The 24,594-nt window shown below is 35.7% G+C and overlaps 3 protein-coding genes across 3 annotated transcripts; 2 read left to right on the top strand and 1 right to left on the bottom strand.

The window, feature by feature from the left end:
• Positions 1-2,086: 2,086 nt before the first annotated feature.
• Positions 2,087-9,868, top strand: LOC145639327 (uncharacterized). Its single transcript, XM_081690544.1, has 10 exons — positions 2,087-2,338; positions 3,748-3,995; positions 4,185-4,218; positions 5,398-5,534; positions 6,334-6,400; positions 6,584-6,680; positions 7,800-7,963; positions 8,426-8,472; positions 8,550-8,600; positions 9,054-9,868. The coding sequence occupies exons 1-10, from the start codon at positions 2,266-2,268 to the stop codon at positions 9,645-9,647; spliced, it is 1,512 nt and encodes a 503-aa protein (XP_081546670.1). The 5' UTR covers positions 2,087-2,265; the 3' UTR covers positions 9,648-9,868.
• A 1,487-nt stretch (positions 9,869-11,355) lies between these two features.
• Positions 11,356-12,420, bottom strand: LOC145639328 (metallothionein-like protein type 2). The gene is made up of 3 exons (XM_081690546.1): positions 12,262-12,420; positions 11,756-11,833; positions 11,356-11,671 (listed from the first exon to the last, which is right to left on the bottom strand). The coding sequence occupies exons 1-3, from the start codon at positions 12,324-12,326 to the stop codon at positions 11,578-11,580; spliced, it is 237 nt and encodes a 78-aa protein (XP_081546672.1). The 5' UTR covers positions 12,327-12,420; the 3' UTR covers positions 11,356-11,577.
• Positions 12,421-13,360: 940 nt separating this feature from the next.
• Positions 13,361-24,247, top strand: LOC145639326 (long chain acyl-CoA synthetase 9, chloroplastic-like). The gene is made up of 13 exons (XM_081690543.1): positions 13,361-13,608; positions 14,381-14,842; positions 15,153-15,233; positions 16,091-16,354; positions 18,874-19,005; positions 19,135-19,308; positions 20,218-20,447; positions 21,432-21,549; positions 21,933-22,064; positions 22,160-22,294; positions 22,378-22,584; positions 22,961-23,177; positions 23,980-24,247. Exons 2-12 carry the CDS (start codon positions 14,396-14,398, stop codon positions 23,126-23,128), a joined length of 2,088 nt encoding a protein of 695 aa, XP_081546669.1. The 5' UTR covers positions 13,361-13,608; positions 14,381-14,395; the 3' UTR covers positions 23,129-23,177; positions 23,980-24,247.
• Positions 24,248-24,594: the final 347 nt, after the last annotated feature.

Raw genomic sequence — 24,594 nt, 5'->3', positions numbered from 1 at the left:
ACATAATACTTATATCCATCAAAGGAATGTAGAGGAGAAGTCCAAACATCACTATATATAACATCCAGTGGGCCATTGGAAGAGATTGTGGACTCATAGAAGGGCAACTTATGGCTTTTATTACAATCACAAGAATTACATTGGATAGTAGATGACTTTGGAATTGAAAGATTAAAGGAAGAACTAAGATGTTTAAGAATGGGATAAGCTGGATGGCCTAGTCGATGATGCCACTGAATGGTGGAAGCTTTGGTCATGGAGTTGACTTTAGGAGATGATGGTTGCCATTCGTAAATTCCAGATTTAGTTGGGCCTTGTAGAAGGGGTGCCCCGGTTCGAAGATCCTTCACATGAAAAGAATAAGGTAAGAATGTGATAGCAGCATTATTATCACGACATAATTTAGATATAGAGATAATATTACGGGAAACAGATGGAACATGGAGTATGTTTTTAAGATGAAAATGAGATTTAGGAGTAAGTAGAGAAGTAGAACCAATGTTTGAAATGGCTAAGCCCGAACCATCTCCAATGACAAGTTCATCAGTGCCTTCATAGGGGGAGTGGAGAGCAAGGTTGTCAAGATCGTGAGTAACATGATGAGTAGCTCCACTATCAAGTAGCCATCCATTTGAGGACTGCTCATTTGTTGTAGCCGCATATGCACGTGGAGTAGTCTGAGACTGATAGCCCTTAGAAACAAAGCGATTATGCGGAGGAGGCGGAATGACGGTGGGATAAGAGGAGTTGTTAGGTTGAATGGCGTTGGGAAATTGTTGTCGAAATATCGGGCACTGAGTAACAAAGTGACCTTTAGTTCGACACCACTGACATTTTCCCTCGAAGGGCTTACGAGAAGGCAAGTTGTTGGTTTGGGTTGGTGTAGGTAATATACCATTAGAAGAAGAGGAGTGATTTTTGGAGGAATTTTTGGCAACATAATGAGCAGAGGCCGGAAAAGGAGTAGTGGAGGCAGCCTTTTGTTTGATAGAAAGCTCTTTAGTAATGAGTTTTTCATGTAACTCATCAAACGAAATAGACGAGTCTCGACTATTGACGGCAATAGCAATACCATCATAATCTGGATCATTGAGTTGCTCTAGAATTTTCTCAACAAAATCATCTGCTTCTAAAGGACGTCCAAGAGAAGCGAGTTGATCGGCACAATTTTTCATCTCTTGCATATAGTCGGTGATAGAGCGATTGCCTTTGGTGATGTTACGAAGACGATCTTTGATTTGTTTGATATGGCCTTTAGAAGGGTTAGCATAAGTTTTTGCAAGAGTTTGCCAAGCATCATGAGTGGTAGGGCATTGGGAGATAAGAGGAACAATGGATGAAGAGAGTGTTCCGACAAGCGCCCCAAGGATTAACTTATCCTGACGAAACCAATAAGTATAAGCAGGATTGGTAACACTAGAATTATCAACTGTGATGGTTTGGGGAGGAGCAGGGAAAGATCCATCAATAAATTTGTATAAATCATACCCAAGCATTGTGGCCTCAAGTTGGGTTTTCCATGAAATATAATTTGTAGGAGTGAGCTTAATTATATGCTGAAGAGATATGAGAATAAAAGGTGTGGAAGGATCATTTGTATTAGGAATGGAGACTTGGGAGTTAGTGGATGCCATATGGGTTGATTGAAGAAGTTGAGAAAAAATTAGTGGTGGAAGGGAAAAAAAAAAAAAAAAAAAAAATGGATCTATGCTACTGATACCATGATGAGAAGAGAATGAGAGGAATATATTTTTGTGTATTAAAATTGAACTACAAGGAGCACTATATATACATACAAGAGTATCATATCCTTGATATGATTTTATCTAATGAAGGTAACAAAATATTGCCTAAGGATATTTACAACCAATTAAATCACCTAAAATATTAACAGGATAAATTAATGAGATACAAGAATATTGTCAACTAGAATTAAGGGATTGTAATGAGAGATATTATACGATATTATCTTTATCAGTAAGTAGTAAAGACAGAGAGAATTGACATTTTTTTTTCAAAAAAAAGAAAACCTTTGATGCAAATATTATGAACGTAATTCATGATAATTTTTCATAAAAATTTCATTATTATTAAAATACAAGTAGTCGAAGTAGTACATGTATTATTATTAAACTTGCATTTTCTCGTTGATTAAAATTAAAGTTTCGATTTTTAAGAAGCAGCCTACTTTTGCAATCCAATCTCTCTTAAATTTTCCGACAATTAATCAATCATCATCAACCCACTTCTCCAGTCTTCCCCATCATGGCGAATTTGAGGACTGATGCTCCCATCTCTCGCCGTATTACTCGTGCTTTCTTGGACTTTCTCGATTCTGGTATACTTCTCTTTCTCTCTGTCTTTGTTTTGTTTACGATTTTTCCAATTTTAGAGATTAATGTTGTTTTATAATTCATTGCTTCATTCATTATTGTTACTTGTCATTGAGTTTTCCTAGGTTGTTGATGTATTTTCTGCTGTGAATCTGTTGTTGATTTTCATTGTTGTTGGATTATGAATAAAAATTAGCACTTGGGTTTTGAAAATATGCATTTGAATCTTGCAATCACTCTCTATTGCTATAATTTTTTTTTTTTTTTTTTTTTGGGGGGGGGGGGGGGGGGGGTGACCTTTTTAACAATATGACTGTATTTAAGATGTTCTTAACCCGGCGCCTCGGCGGGTTTTTGAAAAGCTAGCCATGGCTGGGGGTTAGTATAGAGTGAGGTTTGCTACTGATCTTATTGAGAGTTTTCAGGAAAGATAGTTGGAATTAAAGGTAGGTTTTTTGTAGGTTAAGAGTTGTGGTAAGGCCTTACTACAGTACTACAGATAGGTATAATTGAGTATCAGTTTATGGGTTCAAGAGTTCAAATACCCAAATGGAGCTGAGTGCTGGGCTGAAGATAGTGATGGGTGGCAATGGAGGTCAGCTAGACAGGTGGTGGTTTGGTTGGTGGGGATGGTGATTAATGGACAGGGGCGAGGCGGTGCCAGGGGGGTGATAGGCAATTGTAAAGATTGGAGATGTTGAAGGGTTTTTTTATTTTTATTTTTTTTATTTGTTAATTCTTGTTGTATTTGTTAAATCTAGCTATAGCCCTGTTGTTTGTTGAATTTAGCACCGTCAATATGTCAATACTCTCTTAAGTGTACCCCTCTTGAATTTTGATTATCCTCTTCCTAGTCTTGGAAGGGGAGGGGTTGAAAAAGCATTTTTACAAGATTTTTCCATACATCCTTGTAGAGTATTGGGTATAAATCATTTGTCTTTACATTTCCTTGCCAGGAAAAAGGTAATTAAATGTTTTGATTACTTAATGGCATCACAGCTTGAATCAAAATATCTTTTCTTTTAAATCAATTATGCTTTTATAGGAGTTGGTGACAAGTTTCTATGCTACATACTGTTATACACTCTGTGCCGTAATCCTTTGACATGCTTGCTTCAAATTTATTTATGTATTTGTGTGGAGATTGAGGGTGGCTTGACTTAGGGGTTCCTGAAAGCCCTTGAATGAGTATACTCTTTTGGGTCTTTAATGATTAACAGACAAGCGCCTGCTGCACAAGAATATTATCAAACATACATCATATTTGACTTGTAGATAATTAATTATCCTATCATCCATGCACATTGATATGTTGATATAAAATTACTAGTCTCAAACCCTTCTGCCTGTACTCCTGGTGTGAAATTCATGTAATTATCAATAACTTATTCAATTTTTATAAATCCCTTGGCAGTTGAACCTGCCCCTGGAGTTGATCTTGAAGGTCTTGAAGTTGCCAAAGATTGCTTGACAGAAGTATTCAGACTTCATCAACTGCCTGAGAGTGAGCAACCAGAACCTAATTTATTGTTAAACATTTTCAGTTCTCGAGAAAGAGATACTGAAAGTGAAGTCAGAATCAGCCGTAGCGAGGAGGCCCAACCTGGACCATCTGCGGAAAATCATGCTACGGTTGATGTTTCAGGAACATCCAAAAATCAGGTTTCTGCTCATTCATTACTTCTAGAAAATAACAATTCCTTGTCCGTTCAGTCATGTTCTACTATGGTTGATTTTAGGATTTGTTTGATACCCCCCCCAACCCTCCCCTTTTTTTTGGTGAGAAAAATGATATTATCTATTTTGTTTTCTATATAAGTTAACCTTGAGATTTCATTTTTGTCTTGGTAGGGTAATGTTGAAGTGAGGGAAAGCAGTGATACAGGTATATATTTTATAGCCTCTGTAATATTCTGTCATGGTGTTTTTGTTTCTTTAGGATATTAATTCTGTCTTTCCCTGACAAAGCTATGTGGGTAACTGGGTATGTAGTCATTGTAATGCAATCCCTATTATTTAAGGAGAATTTCCATAATGCGTATATGAGGTTTTGCAAAATTCCATTTTTGGTACCTTTGTTTTGGATATCCTATAATCCTACTTTTTGTATCTTGTGTTCAAAATTTAGTTCCACTTTAAAGTTTTTGATACACTTTTAGTTGCTACTTGGTGAGGGTTTAATTCCTAGATTATATGGGCTACAGATTTCTGTGCATTTCATTCTGCATATAAGTGTGATATGGTAAGAGACTTGCAACCTTTTCTGTTATGATATATCTAGTTAGGATATGATTAGGACTTGTTCCTCTATCTTTCTGACATGTCTTATTTATGTATGAAGGAATCTTGCATCTGTGTCCCCTCTTTAATAAAGTTTCTTATTTATTTCGTTAATAACTAGTTTATTGGGCCTTGGCAATGCTCTGAGTTATCACATGAATAACATTTATACTCTAATGCATGAATGACATGATATAGATATATTATTATTTTTATTTCATTTATCTATCATTCATTTTGAAAGGATGACTTGCAATATGGTTTAGTCGTGGTCAAGACTTTATTGTTTAAACTTTAGATTGCGGTTTTGAATCTTGCATGTTGTAAAGTTATATACTTTATAAACATAAACTTGGTTAGGAACAATTGTTTACATATAGTATAGAAGATTACATAAATTGAAAGACTCGTTGAATCAAAGTTTATGAATATATCAACATACGTAAGAAAGTTGTTTTATAGCGTAGATTACATGAAATGATAAATCCTTTGAATGAAAGTGCCACATGGCACATAAAATTGTATAGGAATGCCTTTTAGAAAGGAAAAAGTAAGATAATAATACATTGAAGCCTTTTATTTTATATAGGAAAACTTTGATTAATTATGAAATGCCCCTCAACATGTGAATGTGAACATATTGACTGCAATTGTTTCCTCGACAATGTAATTATGCTGTACTTTTCTCTATGCCGCCAAACTCCACTTCTTTTGAGTTTGACAAGTTCCCAAATATTCTAGGTTAATTTATCACTGTTGTTTTGATAGATATTTGCCTTTGCAGGGGTATCTAAAGATGAACTTTTTGGGCAATTTTTTGATGCTTTAGAAAAAATCCGATTCTTCAGGACAACAGCAAATGGAGATGATGATCATGTATTGCTAGATAGAGCTACAAGCATGTTTCACGATGCTGTCAATGTATGCAACTTTTGTCAAGTTTTAAATTTATAGGCCATTTTCTTATCAGAAGAATAAGCATCAATATGCGTGCATGTCTTTTGGAGAATGTTATAAGCCACTGATTTTTGCACCATGAGAGGTGGCATTTTGGGGGTTTGATGGGTCTTGGGTGTTGCTCAATGTTCATGCATTTATTTGCATCTATCCATTTAAGAACTGAATCAAATTCGTTGACCAAATATTGTGTGGAAAAAGGCGGGTGGGTGTAAGAAAAAGGTGATCACTGATTAAAGGGCTGGTAATATATTATTTGAATTATATATTGCATATCCTAACATCTATATACTGAATGCTTTCGGCGTATTTTAAGTTTGATTGTCAAAGCACCTGGGTGTTTAGAAAAGATAGTTTTATTGTAGGTACTTCTTTAATCATTGCTTTGGTCTTTATTAAGGTGGGAGTAACTGAGTAAGGGTGCTTATTATATAAAAAATTATGTCAACGTGTGTGGATCCAAGGTTATATGTATGAGGTAGTCAGAGTTTGCTTTGCGTGTAGACCTGTCCCAGTAAAGTGCTGGAAGATTAAAAAATAATAAATAAATAAAAAAATTGAACAGAAGTACAAATAACAAGCTGTTTTCAGGTTAGAATTTGACATAATGACATTTAAACATTTTTTTTTGGTTAGATCCTTCCGTGGTGTGCTTTTATAACAGTGTGGTTGTAAACTATGCATACGCTATTTACTTAACACAATTGTTTAGATTATATTATTGGAGATCTTTGCTTGACGTAGTAAGTTTCACTGTATGCAGGAGATGGAAAGATCTGGATGTAAGATATTTGATCGTAAAAACTTGGCTGATGCTCTGAAAACATTAGGTAATCGTCAGTTATCGTTTCAATCATTGGACTTATTGCCATCTATAAGACACGGTGTTACATTCCAGGATTTTATGTGCTTGTATATGCACCTTTCTATTCTCAATTTAATTATTTTGCACATTTCACTATCAATCTCTCTCTCTCTCTCTCACATACATTGCATGTCTTACTCTGTGTTAGGTAACAAAGCTGTGCAATCTAATGAATACTCAGATGCTATTGAGCGGTATACTTGTGCTATTGCTCTTTGTGAAAATGCAGTGTACTACTGTAACAGGTAAATTTCACAGATTTCTACAAGTGTTTTTTCCCTCCATGTTATCTTCTCAGTTTTGCTTTTAATTTAAGGCTTCTTCAGTTTTTAACTTGATGTGATGTTCCATAGTTTTATCCATGTTTAGAAATAGCAACTGAGTTGTCTCTCTATCTGTTGCTTGGGTGAACCAAATCTGTGACCATGCCTCCCAAACTTCCATTTTAACCATTCATTCTACTGTTGCTGTGTGTCGAACCTTGTACCTATCAGTTAGCTTTCTGCTATACATGTAACCTTAAACTTCTTACAGTAGTAACTGTAAAAAGGACTAGCCTTTCTTGTCGCTTATGAGTTATGATGATCCTTCTGTATCAGCATACCTAGCCGTCTTGGTGCAAATGTGCTGCCCGATGCCTTAAACACTAGAGCTGAGAGCTTTGGTGGTTATGGTTAGGTTGGGACATTGGAATTGGGAACTTGATGTTTTTTGCTTTGGTACAATATCTATTGCTACTTTGACCGATAAATTTGTATATGAGTTGCTGATTCACGGACAATAGCCTTAGAAACTAACCTCTCCATCACCATCAACCATTGATTAGATATTACTTATTGATTTATTGGAAGCAGCACGTGCACTAACCACAGCGCTGGGGTCTGGTTAAGTCCTGTGGTTAGGGAATATTACCAAAAATGAAGTTATCCAGACCACCTTTCTTTTCTTTCTTATTGGTATTAACTCAAGTAAGAAAGGTGGTCTGGATAACTTCATTTTTTTTTTTTTTTTTTTACCTTTTCTTTTGCATTAATTGCTTCTATTTGGCACTATAAATTTGATAAAACAAGAAAAGAAAGAAAAGCTTCTACTTGGCCACTTATTTGATTGAAAATATGACACAGTAAGTATGGTGATTGTTGGATACTGAGTTGCATCGTTTATCATATGGTGAGGCTTTTTGTTTTGTTTTTTGTTTTTTGTTTTGCAAATGTCAAATCCTTTTCTCATTCCAGATGTTGATTTATGTTTCATTTATATAATCAATTGAAATTGTCTATGTTACAGTGTTTGGTGATTATATTTGGTTAACTTCACCCCAAGTAATTTGTTTTATGCACTTTATCCTGTTTTTATTCACCCAGAGCAGCTGCTTATACTCAGATGCACAAATATAACGAAGCTGTTAAAGATTGCCTCAAATCCATTGAAATTGACCCAAATTATAGTAAGGCATACAGTCGGTTGGGTCTTGCATATTATGCACAAGGAAAATATAGTGATGCAATCAATAGAGGCTACAAAAGAGGTCAGTATGGTAGCTGTCTCTAGTTGTTTACTCAAATTTCATGATCAAGGAACTGTATGCTTTCAGTATGTCTAGGGATGATGCTGTCAATAATGGTTTTGGAAAAGGTCTGTAATGCTAACTCAGTATATCAGGACCCAGAATTTGTGTACTTTCAGTTTTAAAGATTTCCTGCGTGATCTTAGTTGAGTTGTGCAAAATACAAATATTACGGTCATAAGTTATTAACCCTTTACCTCTGTTTCTGCAAGAAGCATTGTCAAACTTATCCCTTGGCAAAGAAATATGTAGAGTTGCCTACCACCATAGCCTTCCCCATCTGACTAGGCATCCTAAAGTAAAAACAGATATAGAAAAAGAAAAGGAAATCGAAAGATGATCAGCTTGTCTTTCTACATTTATAAAAAGGGTTAATGCTATTGATAGTTTGATCTCACTTTTTACATCTTCTCACCATTGCAGCATTGGAATTGGATCCAAATAATGATGCTGTCAAAGAAAATCTTCGGGTTTGTACATAGATAATTACTTTCTCTCTTAGTGCCGCACTTGTTCCAGTTTCTTAATTTGGCATTGTTGTTTGTAGGTGGCTGAGCAGAAATTGAATGAAGAACAGGAGCAAAGACGTCGTTATCAGGTAATTCTCTAGCTTTTCCAATATCAAGTAATTTATAGTGCAGAGGCGTGGCGACTAACATGATTTCATCATCCTCTCTTTCCCCTTTCTCCTATAAAAGGCAACCATTGTCTGTATTTTCCGGAGTCTGAGTTACAGTGGTGACAAACTAGAGAGTAAATTAAAAATTGAGAGAAACTGCCTTTCTAGTTTCTTCTCTGCATTTATTAAAGTTTTTATGTTGACTTTTAATGAACCTATCTCTCTAAATTGTTATTTGCCTTGGAAGCATGAGTGGAGGAAACCAAATCTTTAGCAAACATGGCTTAAAATTGTTATCATCTTGTATTACCATAAGCTCTTACTTTCTTCGATGTAGACTATAGCTATAGAATTTGACAGGGTCTTAATTTGATCTATGATTTACAAGTAATAGTTGACATGTGGCATTAGTAATGCTCTCATTCTTCCCAGGATTCAAGGAACCATTCTACTGGAGCATCAGGAAACCAAGCTGTCCCACCACCCTTTGCATCCGTTTCATTTGATGCTGGTACTATTCCTGGTAATTTTGCGAGCATGTTCACTAATATTGCTGGAAATGCATCTCACAACCAGAATGGGCAAGGCAGGCCCGCGGAAGTTCATCATGAGACACAATTTCCATTTGCATCAACAAACTTTGATAGCAATGCTATTCCCTCAGATATTGCTAGCATGTTCATGAATATGGCTGGGGGTACATTTCAGGGGCAGGAATCTCAGTCTGCTGAGCAAAACCATGAAAGCGGACCTACTAATCCGCTCTCTAATTTTGCTAGTATGTTCATGAATATGGCTGGACAAGGTTCTCATGGACAAGGCTCTCAAGACCAACCACAAGGAGGTAACAATGCTGGTGTTGATGGCCCAGAAATAAATGCTGGAAGCGCAAGCTTCAGCTTCAACTTTAATGAGCAATCACCCGAGGATTTAAATAGGACTCTTCGATCAATGATGGGAATGTTCTCGGGGGGACCTCAAGGAGATCAACAGAGTGATGATGATGGAAGACCTGCCTCGCGATAACTGCAACAAGCCAATAAATATGATCACTAATTCACTAGTCTGTCGTTCCTGTTATCTTCATGATATTTATATGATATTCACTGAGATCGATGATGGGAAAGTTCTCGGGAATCCTCAAGAAAAATTCAGAGTGATGAAGACCTGCCTTAAGATAACTGCAATGAGCCAATAGATGTGATTATTATTAATCTGTCATCTTAATGATAATTCTCATTTTTTCTCTTGCTATGTTTTTTTCTAGTACAGATGGTGCAGGCTTCACCCAGTTTTAGTTTTAAGTTTGCACAATTGGTATGCATTAACTCCAATCTTTTCAATAATTTGTACATATTTTTAATTGCATATTAGTAAAATAATTAAATGTTAATTAACTACTCATTGACACAAATCAAACATGATTGACTATATAAGGATAATATATTAAGAGTAATTTAGAAGATTTTCGAGCCTAATCCATAGTGCTATATTCCTAATAAGAAAATCATTATGAAACGGAAGGGGCAATATTCAATTTAGGACAAAAGGAGTAATCGATAAACAAATCGCACAAGAAGGGTCAACAATCAAATCTCTTACCAAGATTCCATACACTTGTAGGGAATCCCAGCCCAAAGCAAGCTTTGGAGATAAACTCCACTCCACAAGTATGAGCTTTAATTTCGTTTTCAGTTGGAAGGAGTGGATAAGGCGTACGAATATTATGGACGGAGGAGGAGTGATCAATGTGACTTTGATTGACTCACCATCCTTTCCAATTTACCGTGGAACAAGCTGACACATACCAAATACTGATTAAGTACATCCTAATTAAATCGAGTAATTTCTAAATGACCGAATAATCTTTAACTGAGTAACCACGACTACATTTTGTGATCACCCATATATAAAAAATTGTGACACTTTTCAACAATTTCATACACAAATACTAGAGGGTGTCAATTTGGATGATCGGATTAGATCAGATAAATTTTTAAAATTAAGTCATACTAAATTGTTATGTCCATGTGAGTCTAAATATAAATCGGATATTTTTCGAATGGGGTCGAATGTGCTTTTGACAGCTTTAACAAACACCCCCACTAAATTTGTTGGCATTCATTCCTTCACATGATTCAATCATGCGTTAGTTGCATTTTGGGGGAGATATTTCGAGGTAGGGCCCAAGTTCATTGACTAATTTCTTTTGTGAATTTTATGCTAACAGCTTTACATTTTGTTACAATTTTGTGATTTACAATGCATGCAACCTATTATTATTATTATTACTCCGTATTATTTGGGTGTTTAGAAAGGCCCAAGGACTAAGATGAAATTCTATTCAAAATCTCTTGAAATCAAAAGTAAAACCCTAACCATTTTCCCATTGTGAAAATCTATTCATTATCCACTATTCAAGAGGGGATGAGTGGATGACTACTTTGTTTGCCTCGTTTTTTCTACGCTACAATAGAATCACATACTCCTACTTGGCAAAGGATAGACGATCATGTCAAGTCTTATTAAAGTCGTTTTTAATTTTAGTTTTGTCATTAATAAAAAGAATAACTACTATCTCCGTATATCTAATCGTTGTAAATAATATGAGTATTAGTATAGCGAAAAACCAAAGCCGTAGAAAGTGTTGCCATTTTATATAATGGAAGTAAAATAAGCAAGCATAGGATCACAAATTTGAAATATATGAACACCAACAAACAAGATCTCAAAGTAATTTAAAACAAACACGATATTATCATTAGTCCAACCGGTATAAATAAAGTAAACATCACATACAACACGATATATCATATCATATCATACGGCTGCGATAATACGATTATTCTAAGCCTAATTAAGAGTTTGGCTTATACACCACAATAATAATAATCCCACAAACATAACACAGAAACATTAATAAGTTTAATTATATCTTAATCTTAATTGATGGTATTCATTTGCCACAGTTGCATGGATCGCATTGGCAGTTGGCACCACACTTGCACCCATTCTCCGCAGCTACTCCACTCTCTGCTCCTTCAGAGTACCTGTTTTCATTTGTTAAACATAATTTCCATGAAAATCAATCACATAATTAGTAAAAAATTAAGGAAAAAAAAAAAAAAACTTACGAGATTTTGGGGGCAACACCGGAGACGAGAACGGTGGGGTTAGAGCTGTTCTCCACGAAATCAGGGAACATCTTGCATCTGAATCAACATATATAATTGAAACACCATTAATCCAAATTCACACTAGAATAAAGAATCTCGCTAACGAACGCCCTCGAGCGTTGGATAAACATTTAAAATACAACCAAAACCAAAAGTGGTATAAATTTGAGAAAGCGACAAAATCACACGTCGATCGGTGTAATTAATGTTCATTTTAATTTAATCTTTCTACTTTTAAAGGCTTATCCAACGCCCGGGGCTTTTATCAGCTTTTGCCTAAAATAAAACCCTTTTAAATTTCATAAAACCCTTTCACATAATAAAACAAAGGGTAAAATTTAACACTGAATTTATGATGATCAAAATCGTTCTATAAATAAAGGCGGGGCCGACTAACATGAATCGTCATAAAAAACCGTGCGTAAACGAACAAAACAATAATTAAAAGGATGAAAATGAATTACCCTCCGCAGCCACTGCCGCAACCGCAGTTAGATCCGCAACCACAGTTACCACCACAGCAAGACATTTTCAAGAGTGATTGAGAGTTGATGATGATTGATACTATAAAAAAACAGAATTGAGCGAATAGATAGATACTAGATAGAGATAAGAAAGAGAGTAAGGGGTGGCTTTACTTATAATAGTGTAAAGTGAGGACTTAGGAGGGACAGTGTTATTATTAGACGTACACTTGTCATCATCGTATAACACCATGGTTTTAGACCGTCTAATGTTGGCAATTGGCATCGAGATTCGGGGAACCTCTCTATCCTCCACGTATTGTTTGCATCGGGACTCGTTGAGTTGGACTAGAGGTGTCGATTCGAATATTTGGATCTATATCATTAGGCAAAAGCTAATATGCGCCCTCGGGATGTTAGATAAGATAATTAAAAGTGGACATCTTAGAGTGAAACTAATATTAATTATGCCGAACGATGCGTGATTTTGTTATGCCTTCCTAACTTAACTATTTCAACCAATATAATTATTTTTTATCTAACGCACTAGGCGCTCGTTAGCAATATTCATATCATTTAATACCAAATGTCATAATCTGAATGTTTTGACACCGGGTTATATGGCACTCTCTTGCCTTTTTAGCGACAAAAACACAAGTCTAGTCGGAACTGTGGTATGTGAGCATAAAGCAACACAATTGAGCAAAAATATCTCAAGGAAGCACGCGTCTATTGATAACGAGTGTAGATTCAGGGCTTGTGTTGGTTGATATTCAAAGCGGGCACAAATAACTCCGACAATGAAAGAGGGTTTCTTGATTTGAGGGGATACTTCAAGTCTTTAAAACAAGGCAAACACTAAGGTTTAAAAACTTAAACAATATGCAACCGAGTAAGGAGCGAACAATTACATCGGGTGTATTTTTAAACTTAAGTTATGCTAAATTATGATGTCTATAAAGTCGAAATTTTTGAATGTTTTCTAAGTTGGTTTTGAATTGGGTTGGATCAAGTCGGGTGTGGTTGAACCCATCAATAAAAACCCAAAAATTGCTACTGGTATTAGTTATTTCGATGGGCCCCCGTATCAATAAATTTACAGATTGCAAAAGCTGGTACCCTTTATACAAAGTTTGTTCTTTGTTCACCAAAAATTGAGAAAAAAAAAAAAACCCATAATAAAAACAAAGAAGCAATTTCCTCGATTTCTCAGTCACCTGCATTATTTTCACCCAAATTCAAAAATAATAAATTAAAATCTAGTGTGCCGCATAATACAATCACAAATTTGGAGAGATAGATAGAGAAACAGCCACTTCAGTTCATCTTCTACCTCTACTTACTCAGGTTTTTTCTGTCTTTCTTCAGAACTTAAGATTAATCAGAATTTCACTTGATATTTCATGTATATGGAAATGCTGGGATTATTGGATTATAATAGTAAAGAAAAAATCATTGATTTTGATGGAAGGAATTGAACTGAATATCTTATTTTATATGTAATTTGTCGATTAAGAAGCATTAAATTTAAGGATATCTCAAAGAAGCCATTTTTTGTGCTGTTTTTGTTTTTATGATCTGCCCAACTCAATTCTAGGTAATTTAAGCATTATGGGTGACAATAAAGTTTGAAACTTTTGTAGAATTAGTGTATTATCAACCTTTAATTTGAAAGCTCAAGTGGTGGGAATGGGACCCATCAATGGTGGTTCTTGATGACTTACTTTTACCCTTTTTAATTTTGGACTGGGTCTTTTTTTTATTTGTTCTATTACTATTTCCTGTTTAATGTTGCTAGAAGTTCCTAAATAACTTAAGAATTAAGTAGTTACTAAGGTTTAAGAAACCAACAATTTGAGGGTTGAGCTTTAGAGGATTGGCCTAATTATATGATAGGATTATTCTAAATTGAACTATAGTGGTAGCTTTTAGTTTGATGTGGAATACCGGCTTGCTACATTCGCTGCGCTTGTTTGAGACCTTGATTGTTCTCTTTACATCAGAGCTGGCATATATCGAAGCCAATGCTGATTGAATTTTTGTTAATGGAAGGTGTTTATAGAGAAGTGGATTTTGTCAATATGTGATATTAAGGGTTATGCCTTTTTATTTTTTCTAGGTGTACACTTAGGAGATGACTCCCTATGTAGTTGGGGTCCTTGTTCCTCTTGTGTTTACTCTTATAATTCGTAATACTAAGCGTGGGAAAAAAAGAGGATTGCCTATTGATGTTGCTGGGGAACCTGGATATGCAATCAGGAATGCTCGGTTTACTTCCCCCGTAACAACAGCATGGGAGGGCGTCTCAACTCTCGCTGAGCTTTTTGAGAGGTCATGTGAAAATTATAGAGATGAACCCCTTCTTGGAACCAGAAAGCTGATTGCCAAGGAGACTGAAGTGACAGCAGATGGGAAATCCTTTGAGAAACTTCACTTGGGAGAGTATGAATGGCTTACTTATGGAAAAACCTTTGAATCTGTCTGTAGTTTTGCTTCTGGTTTGGCACAACTTGGACATTCGAGGAATGAACGTGCTGCAATCTTTGCTGATACACGAGAGGAATGGTACATCGCAATGCAGGTACTTGGTAAATCTTTTTGTTTTTCATTAATTAGAATTATAAAAAAGGGAATTGAAAAACTTGCAGATTAGGCATATGCTTATCTTGGAAGAAACTTTTGTGCAGTAGGACTTACTTTTGTGTATTTGAACATCATATCACAAGAGTTTGGATTTATAGTATTAGTATTAGTTATTGATTTTTCCGCATTCTGCTCCCAAAGTCCCAATGGGTTTGGTAGTCTTGCAGTAATTCCCCGGTCCCCCCCCCCCCCCCCCCCTTTTCTTAAGTAGTCCTTGAATGAAACATAACATTGGTGTTCTTCGGCAGGCTTGTTTCAGGCGCAACATAACTATTGTGACAATATATTCTTCTCTTGGAGAGGAAGCTCTATCTCATTCATTGAATCAGGTTCTCTCTCTCTCTTTCTTTCTCTGCTTCTTCTTTAATTTCTTTCCCCAACATTTATTGTTGCAGGCACTCACAGTGGGTTTTCCCCTTCTTCATTCTTATATTTGTTTCTTATTACTGTGATTTTTCTATGCTTTGCCTTCAGAACCTTTCAATGGCTCGAACATTCTTTAAGTATACCGACAAAGAATTGATTCCTAGCAAAAGTAGAAATGGTGCAAAGTCCTTCCACATAAAATTGTGCTGAATGTTGTCCGTTTGTAATTATAGTGTTAGGATTTGTGGTTAATTTTCAGTTATGGCTTATGAAGTTATGATGCACTTGACTTTTTTGAGCATTATGATCCATGGACTATAGAGCTGTGCATAAATGCAGGGTGTTACCTGTCTAATTTCAAAATTTTCAATGCCTGTTCAATCACAACTTGCATGCTTTAATCACTCTTGTACCTTCCCTTCTGTTGACTAGAGATAACTAGGTATTTAAGATAAGTAGGAGGAGTGTAGGAATATGTTCTACTGTGTGCTTTTCTTGATGTTAATGATATAGTTTTCTGAAAAATTCCCGTTAGTCTTGAAGGCTTAACAGTAACAGGGGTACAATTTTTGGGAAAACCTAGGGGCTAGCTATGGGGGATAGGGCTGTAAACCATTTAACAGAAAAGCTATAAGCCTGATTTTTTTTTTCTATGATCATATAACTTTTTGGTAGGAAATTTTTCTAGAGAGAAACTGCCAAGCGTATAGTTTGGCAATTACTTAGTCTATTGTATATAGATCCCTGTTACTTGCACTTCTCTAAGCAGCTTTTCTTTTCTTTTTTTTTTTTTTTTTTTTTTTTTTTTTTTTTTTTGCAGACAGAGGTCACAACTGTAATTTGTGGGCAGAAAGAAATGAAAAAGCTTGTGGACATAAGTGGACAGCTTGACACTGTAAAGAGGATTATATGTATGGATGATGATTTCTCATCTAATGCCTCTTTGGTGGAGGAAAAATGGACTGTCAAATCATTTGCTGCTGTGGAAAAGCTTGGACGAGAAAATCCTGTTGATGCTGATTTACCCCTAGCAGCTGATGTTGCTGTGATAATGTATACCAGTGGAAGTACAGGCTTGCCAAAAGTGAGTAGGCTACTAGAATCATTTAATTTTTTAAATTTAGATTTAGAATGTCTGTTCTTCCCTCATTTCTCCTCTACTGCTCTGAACCTGATCCACAGCTACAGCTTAGCTCCTTTTGAGTTATCGACATTTTATGATTCTTTCATGATCTTTTGATGTTTATAGGTAATTGACTGATTACGTAGAATTTGTAGATTTTCATTAAGTGATACCAATATACTATGATACCTTCTACTGATAAACCCATGAAACATAATCTTTACCGGCTGAGCTTTATAATTTCTCTAGCCTTTCAGTTTCTGTCGATAGATGCTTTTATATTGCTTGATAGACAGAGATGATAGTTTCATGTGCACCATACCATCACCCCAATGTATCTAATTAAGCTTCCCTGCCTAAGGCTAGTTAGGATTTTCAGCCTTTCAGGTGCGAGGCTTCTCACTTCTTCTATTCCAAAGAGGCTCTTTTGGCCTTAATTTTATTTCCTTCAGGGCTCCTGATCCCGGAGCAACTGACTGACTTACTATTTGCTTATGAAAAAGTAAAATGTAACTAGACATCTCATTTAGTCCATTGTAATTTAAAGTTGAATAATTGCCCCTCATAAGCTCATTCAACTTTCTTCTGAGTGGACATTTTTGTTTGTCTGATTTATTATTGACTGATTAAATAGCAAGACAAAGATGCTGTTTCTTTGCCTCTATAGATTCAAAATGCAGTCACTGCAGCAATAAATTTTTGGTATTTGTCTGGAAAAAGAAACAAAACTCAATTTAAGTGGTGCGTTGATTGACTATCCACTTTGCAAATTCTGGGCTCTCTAGGACTCTGCCACTCTGGGTAGGTATTCGATGTCTTTCAAAAAAAAAGGGTAGGTATTCAATAAATATGAGGGTTCTAGGTACTTCAGATAACATTCAGGGCTTTTCATTATGTAAGCCCACTGTTGTGCAGTACTATCAATGATCGTGATTTGTGATTCTGTTGGGATTTGCTTTAAAGTTGTTGGATTGTGATTGCTTGTTAAACTTAGTTTGATGAAGGATGGGGAGAAAAATTAGTGCCCGGTAAGGATTGTACTGAAAGTTGATGCTATTTGATGCTTTCAACACGAAATAAAGTGGGAAGTTTTAATGAATATCTACTGAAGTATGGGTGATTCAACAAAAATATACTAGAAAATTACACAAAATATGCTCGACTATTAACTATCAGAACAAAAATGCATTAAAAGATATCAAAGGTGCAATTTCCGGACTATATTATTAGGACATACAGAAAAAAAAAATACTAGAATGGACTTTTATTTAAGACTTATTCCATACCTCTTTCCAGTCAGATTTAATGTCTTGCATCACGTGGTAGCAAATTTTACCTCTAATATCATTTAATGTGGTTTTGTTCATATAATTGACTGTTGGGTACATTGATATATTTTTTTTGTTTTCTAATTTGTTTGTTGGGTATATTTTTGTTGGACCGCTTATAATTTGGTACATCTATGTTTAATCTTCCAATTAAGTGCAGCTAAATTTTGTTGCTTGTTAAATTTAGTATCTGCTACTTTGGATTTTGAAGAAGCAAATTAGTAGTTTAGAAGTTGTAGCTAGTCTGCAATATAGTTGTAGCTAGTCTGCATCCAAATGTACTGTATATTTGGACTTCATCATCTCTTATGCCTGGAGAAGTAGGGTTAATAATTGAACTGTTAGGAACTTCATATTGGCAATGACTTGCTATTAATCTATAGAGATTTAGGAAAGGGCCTGAAGTACACTCTATAAGTTAGTAAGATCTCCATCCCTCAATCTCGAGAGTCCCTTCTTTAGTAAGAAGAATCATTGGTTTATATTTCTTCATAAACACAACACTCGGAAAATGTTGAGATTTGAGTATGGTATTTTGGAGATGCTCAACAGCATGGGGGACCCTAGAGACAGAGACTGAAAGCATCCTTTCCCACCTCTGCAAATTTCTATACTTATGTGTGTATTTTGTGCTGTAATAGAAGATGAGTAGTGTCTTTTTGTAGAAGAATCTTATAGTTTGCTGGTGCAGAGGATGCTGTGTCTGCCTTTTTATTTTTAATACGTTTGCTAATTGGCTTTATAGGTTTGCTACTTTGCAAAGAATAGGAATTTGTTTCGGTGGCTGGAAAGAAATGAGTGAATTTGGATTTGGTTTTCTATTCGTGAACTTGCAGAATAGAGCAGTTCTCCTTGCATTGCTTTGTTGTTTATCTGTGGGGGTTTCCTTTATTTTCTAATGGAGATGCAGTCTGGCTGGCAAATAATTTTCCCATTGTTTTTTATTCCAAAAATATATGCATGGGGAGGAGATTTCTTGCTTTCTTGTAGTTGACAATTTGACATATTCTAAATAAGTATGAGAAACAGAGAAAGTGCTATAGTATGTTTATTCTGATGGATAAGATTTCTGCAGAGAGTTCTTCTCATAATCCCCCACTCCCTTCTTCCATAGAGTTTATAAGCTGTATGTAAATTGATTTCAACTTTCAGGGGGTGATGATGACGCATGGTAATGTACTTGCTACGGTTTCTGCTGTCATGACTCTAGTTCCCGGACTTGGCAAAAAAGACGTTTATTTAGCATATTTACCTCTAGCTCACATCCTGGAATTAGCTGCTGAGGTATGATCTATGTTGAATTTGTACCATAGGATTCCTTGCTGCCTAGGCGCCTAGCTGGCCAATAAATTTATCAAATTATCAACACATGCTCAATTCTCATTCTATAAATTCATATCTTTTCTACTGCAGAACATAGCAGCTGCAATCGGAGGGAGAATAGGATATGGATCCCCACTTACATTGACAGATACTTCAAACAAGATTAAAAAGGGTACAAAGGGTGATGCCTCTGTGTTGGCACCTACACTGATGGCTGCTGTACCAGCAATTCTGGACCGTGTTCGAGAAGGTGTACGCAAAAAGGTTGGTAAGAATAGTCTTTTTTTTTTTGGGTGATATCTTGCTCTTTCTCACAAGTTTGGAGTACTTGTTAAAGGGGTAAAAAAAAACCAAATGAAAGAAAACATATTATTCCTAGTGGGAATGGAAGTAGTGGTTGATAAAGGCCTATCTACTTTAACTCTTTAAGAGAGGCTCCATCCTTTCTGTCTCACAGCAAAATACATTCTGACGATCAACTTCCTTCATTTCAGACCTAGGAATCTGAGATTAGCCTCATGAACATTCTGTAACGTGATATATTGTACACAGTTTCAAAAATATTAATGCATTTATATTTGAGTCTTTCTCTGGTCCTTATATACATCTCTCTGTGCCCTAAAACTTCAAGGCTCTAGCTTTAAAGATGTATACAGGAACCTACACACATAAGAAAGTCTGTTCATTGTTGGACGCCCCAATTCAGTTAAGAACCTTCTGTTTATTGAGCGAAAAATAAACTTCTGAACTAATCTAGACTCTGCTATATATGGCTGATACAATGCTCCATGCTTGTGCAAAAATGAGCACAGTAAAAATTGCTTTGTCGTAGATGATGTGCTCCTTTAAGTTCGCAATTGCGCAATTCATTACTGCAGACTACAGTTGTGTAGCTAGTCTTTTATATCTCTCATAGTCCAAGTTTATAGTTCCAGCTTCAGGAATTACAACCATTAAACTTATATCGTCCTTGCCTATTTACTAAACTCATGCACCTATCAAACTAGCAGAAATTTGCTTTCCTTACATTGTTCTATTTTGTTTCATTTTTATTGGCATCCAAGGGAACTTTAGTAGAACCATGAAGATAGAACATGATAGTGTGATTTTTCTCCTTCCTCTTCATGATTGTAAAATTTGAAGATTTTAATGTTGGATTATTCTGCGGTTTAGGTTGATGCAAAGGGTGGATTGTCCAAAAGATTATTTGATTTTGCGTACAATCGCCGCTTATCTGCAATGAATGGTAACTGGTGTGGTGCAAGGGGTCCAGAGAGAATTCTTTGGGATTTACTAGTGTTTAAAAAGGTCCGAGCAGTGTTGGGAGGTCGTATACGTTTTATTCTTTCTGGAGGTGCACCTCTTTCTGGTGATACACAAAGATTCATCAATATTTGTATTGGGTTAGTATGTTCATCGTTGTTTTTCATTTCCTAATTGATCTGTTGTTCTGTCACGAGCATCTACATCTGCATTTTGACAAAAAGCTAAATAGGTTACATACAAAATGTGGGGAGAAGTGGTGTTGATTGTTATCCGTATATGTCTCATATTTTCCCACTTAAGTGCTCTTATGGGTTTTCATTTGGACTGTGAATACTTGATATTGATATCTTTGTATTAACCTCTTTCTGCCAAAGCTCTTAAGTGAGAAGCTATTGGGGTTTTTTTATATTAGTATATGCTCCCTGTTTAACTTCTTTATAAAATATTATTAAAAATATACTGTCTTTATCTCTTGCTCATTGTGTATTTAATAAGCAATTTGCACCTTGTTGACCTAACAAGAGTGCTGTGTGCTTTTTTTGTGAATCTGTTTACAATCCTTGATAAAAATTGAAATTCTCTTAGATTGTGGACAGTTGGATTACATAATCCTTCAAAGTATTTCCTTTCACATAGACCTGCCACGTCTTTAGTCTATTTAAAGCCTAGCATCTATGAATATATTCCATGTTGTATTTCCTTTCAGTTGGTATAGGGTATAGCTCCATGCCTCCATGGCAAGTGTTTGTGGAGAAGGGAATCTCGTATCATTGTCGAATTGGTGTTGATTTTTTACAATTAAGTAGTATGTCTTTTAAAATTTCGCTGTAGATAAAAGAAGCTCATGTCATAGTCAAGTTGGTGTTGATTTATTGTAATTACTTAAATATCAAATTGGTGTTTCATTGCAACTATCTCTGGAAAGTAATCTATACTAGCTCAAATATTTTTATAACCTTCAAGTTGTACATGTATGGAATTTTTTTGCTTAACATGTTCAAGTCAAAACAAGTTTTGTTTTCTTATTCTGGAAGTCTGCCTATAGTTGACCAAAGTGTTTCTTTGCATATATTGCAAACCAATGTGTCTCTTGCAAAATTTAACATCTTGGTCACATTCAGTGCTCCTATAGGTCAAGGTTATGGGCTTACTGAGACTTGTGCTGGTGGAACATTTACCGAGTATGATGATACTACCGTTGGTCGTGTTGGACCTCCTGTTCCTTGCTCATATATTAAGGTGAAGTATATTGTTTTTTTAAAATATATTTCAAATTGCTACCACAAAAAAAGAAATATTGTAGGCTTTCTTGTGAATTCACATTTATTACCGTTGCTGTGATTAGGGAAAACACTTAACCTTTTAATGTAGTACTTTATCAAGAAGCTTTGTTTTAAGCACGTCTATTACATGCTTTGTCAATTGAAATTATTTCTACTTGAAAGCGAGGACGATTTATAGTTTTTCACTGGACCAAGATGCAGGACCATGGTCTGAATACTTAGTCTTTTACATGTCTTGCTGCAACATCTATAATTGCTGTAATACGATGGTTGTTTGTATTTCACATGTAATTAGTTTTAGTCTCTGTATTGAAACATGTGTAGCATATCATGTTGCAGTTAATAGATTGGCCTGAAGGAGGATATCTTATCAGTGATAAACCTATGCCTCGGGGGGAAATTGTTATTGGTGGTCCAAATGTCACACTTGGATATTTCAAAGATGAAGACAAGACCAATGAAGTGTACAAGGTTATCTTTCATCTTCTGCTGGTTATCCTGACATGCTTTGTGAAAACCATGGCTTTATGCACTCAATTTTAACTTCATTACTTTGTAATTGGAAGGTTGATGAGAGAGGGATGAGGTGGTTCTATACTGGTGACATAGGACAGTTTCATGCTGATGGTTGCCTTGAAATAGTTGACCGTAAAAAGGACATTGTTAAGCTTCAGCATGGGGAATACGTTTCTCTGGGAAAGGTATTGCTTTACACATAAATTTATATCTTTACTACGAAGTATATATCAGTTCCAAAACCTGATGTCTTTTTTTTTACCTGTAGGTTGAGGCAGCTCTGATTACAAGTCCCTATGTCGAGAACATCATGCTGCATTGTGATCCTAATTATAGCTACTGTGTGGCTGTCGTGGTAGCCTCAGAATCTGCTGTACGAGATTGGGCAGTCAAGCAAGGAATTAGTTTCACAGACTTTTCTGACTTGTGCCAGAAAGAAGAAACTGTTAAAGAAGTTCTTGGATCACTAGTAAAGGTTAGTCTACTACAGAATTTCTTAACAGAATTTGATTGGAAAGAGGAAACTCTTTTGAGTTAGCATGCGTCTAGTCTAGTTATGTCTATTATGATTAATACTTCTTCAAATGCTTCTCACCCTCATGAGGCCTCATCCTTCCAAAACAATTTGGAAAAAGAATGCTCTTCGTAACACGCATTTGAATATAAATAATAGTTACTATAAACTTTTGGGATTATGTATGTTTGACTGTTTCGTTAGAGATATTTAAGTATAAATAAGTCGAAAGACTTGAAACAGTAGGATTTTTGTTTTTAACAAAAAAGCAAGAGATTTGAAGTAATGGATAGCATTTGCTGATTGATTTCTTATGCTACATTATGCTATTATGTAGGAAGCGAAAAAGGCTCGCTTGGAAAAGTTTGAGATCCCTACAAGAATCAAATTGCTTTCAGAACCGTGGACACCAGAGTCGGGATTAGTTACAGCTGCTCTGAAGCTCAAGAGAGAAGTTGTCAAGAAGACATTCTCAGACGAGCTCGCAAAATTATACTCTACATAATACACTCTGCAGAATTTGCTGCTGTATGATAGATATGTCGCACAGTAAGGTACTTTCACCTGTTTAATTCCTTCTGCTCTATCTTTTGTAACATAATTCTTGTCGACACAAGCCTCGTTTTTTAGAGGGGGGAGGGGGGGGGGGGGGGGTACATAAAATACCTATCTACTTCATCTGCTTTCTCAGTTTATTCTTTCATTTCTTGATGTTCAATAGGAGCACATTGAATTTATTTATTTTTTGGTTCTCTTTGTGATAATGTCACAAGACAATTTACAGAAATCCCTAAGAATGAACCAAAACCATTGGATACTTTATTAACATGCTGCTATTAATGTTGTTTTCGGAAATTTTGATCCCACTGTCATTTTCTGAGCTAGATTTATTCTTCGAGGTCATTGTAACCATTTATGCAACCACTAGTTAGTGTGGGAAACTTTGAACTCGTAGGATAGTGAAGCCTACCTACTACGGAGTATTTATCAGTTGGCTAACTCTACTTCAATTTGGACTTGTGTGGTGAATTGATGATGCGATATCAATTACAGCGTAAAATGGATAGGCATGATTATTGCCTTCACGATGTTAGCTTTTGAAATAATGTTCCGTTCTTGACAAGTATATGTATGTAGAGGGTAAATGTCATTAAATATTTACATTAGGAATCTCGTGCATGAATAGGGCTTCCTAATGTGATAGTTTGATAGCTATTAATAGACGACGGGAGTTTATACTAAGACCGCTTAATCATGACTAAGAAAGCATTTGCGTAAGCTTGTGAAGCTCCCATACTTCTGAAAGACTATGCCCATGTTTTTTATGTACTAATGTTGGCATCACTTTTTGCCCAGGAATCTGCTGTAGTTCGTTTACTCGGTGGCTAACTCTTAGGAATCCTTGGTATCTTTTGATGAAAATTTAACCATTTTAATGTCGAACAAGTTATGTTTACTTTCTAATGGATCGGATCGTTGATGGATAAGGACAATTATTTTTTTTTAAGGCATCGGCTGCATTGGGTAATCGGGTATATGTTCCTTTCCAACGATGGTCCTCGGGACATAAGTACGCCCACTTTGCCTAAACTTTAATGTGCAAGAACTATCAACGTGTTTCAAAGTTCAAACTTCTTTGAGGAAAAATTTTAAAAATTGAGAAAGGTAAGCAAAGATATTCAATCATAATCCAAGTGATTTTTTAGTATGCATAACTGCTAGACATGTCAATTTCTGACCTGGCCCGATTCTAAACTTGAGTTACTAAGAGATAACTTGAACCTGACTCGACCCAAAGGACCTGAAATCCACCCAATTTGACTTGTTTATCATATTTTGTAATGATCCGAACCACTTGAACCGAATGACTTATACGCCTTGTAATTAACCTGAATCCGACCCGTTAATCCGAATTGACAGGTCTAATAACAGCATAATGGTGAAACAACTTAAATCATGCACGTTTAAACT

Source organism: Chenopodium album, chromosome 7 (assembly GCF_948465745.1).
Source record: "Chenopodium album chromosome 7, dcCheAlbu1.1, whole genome shotgun sequence".
In the NCBI taxonomy this organism is placed as follows: domain Eukaryota; kingdom Viridiplantae; phylum Streptophyta; class Magnoliopsida; order Caryophyllales; family Amaranthaceae; genus Chenopodium; species Chenopodium album.
This window is presented reverse-complemented; position numbering and strand designations above follow the sequence as displayed.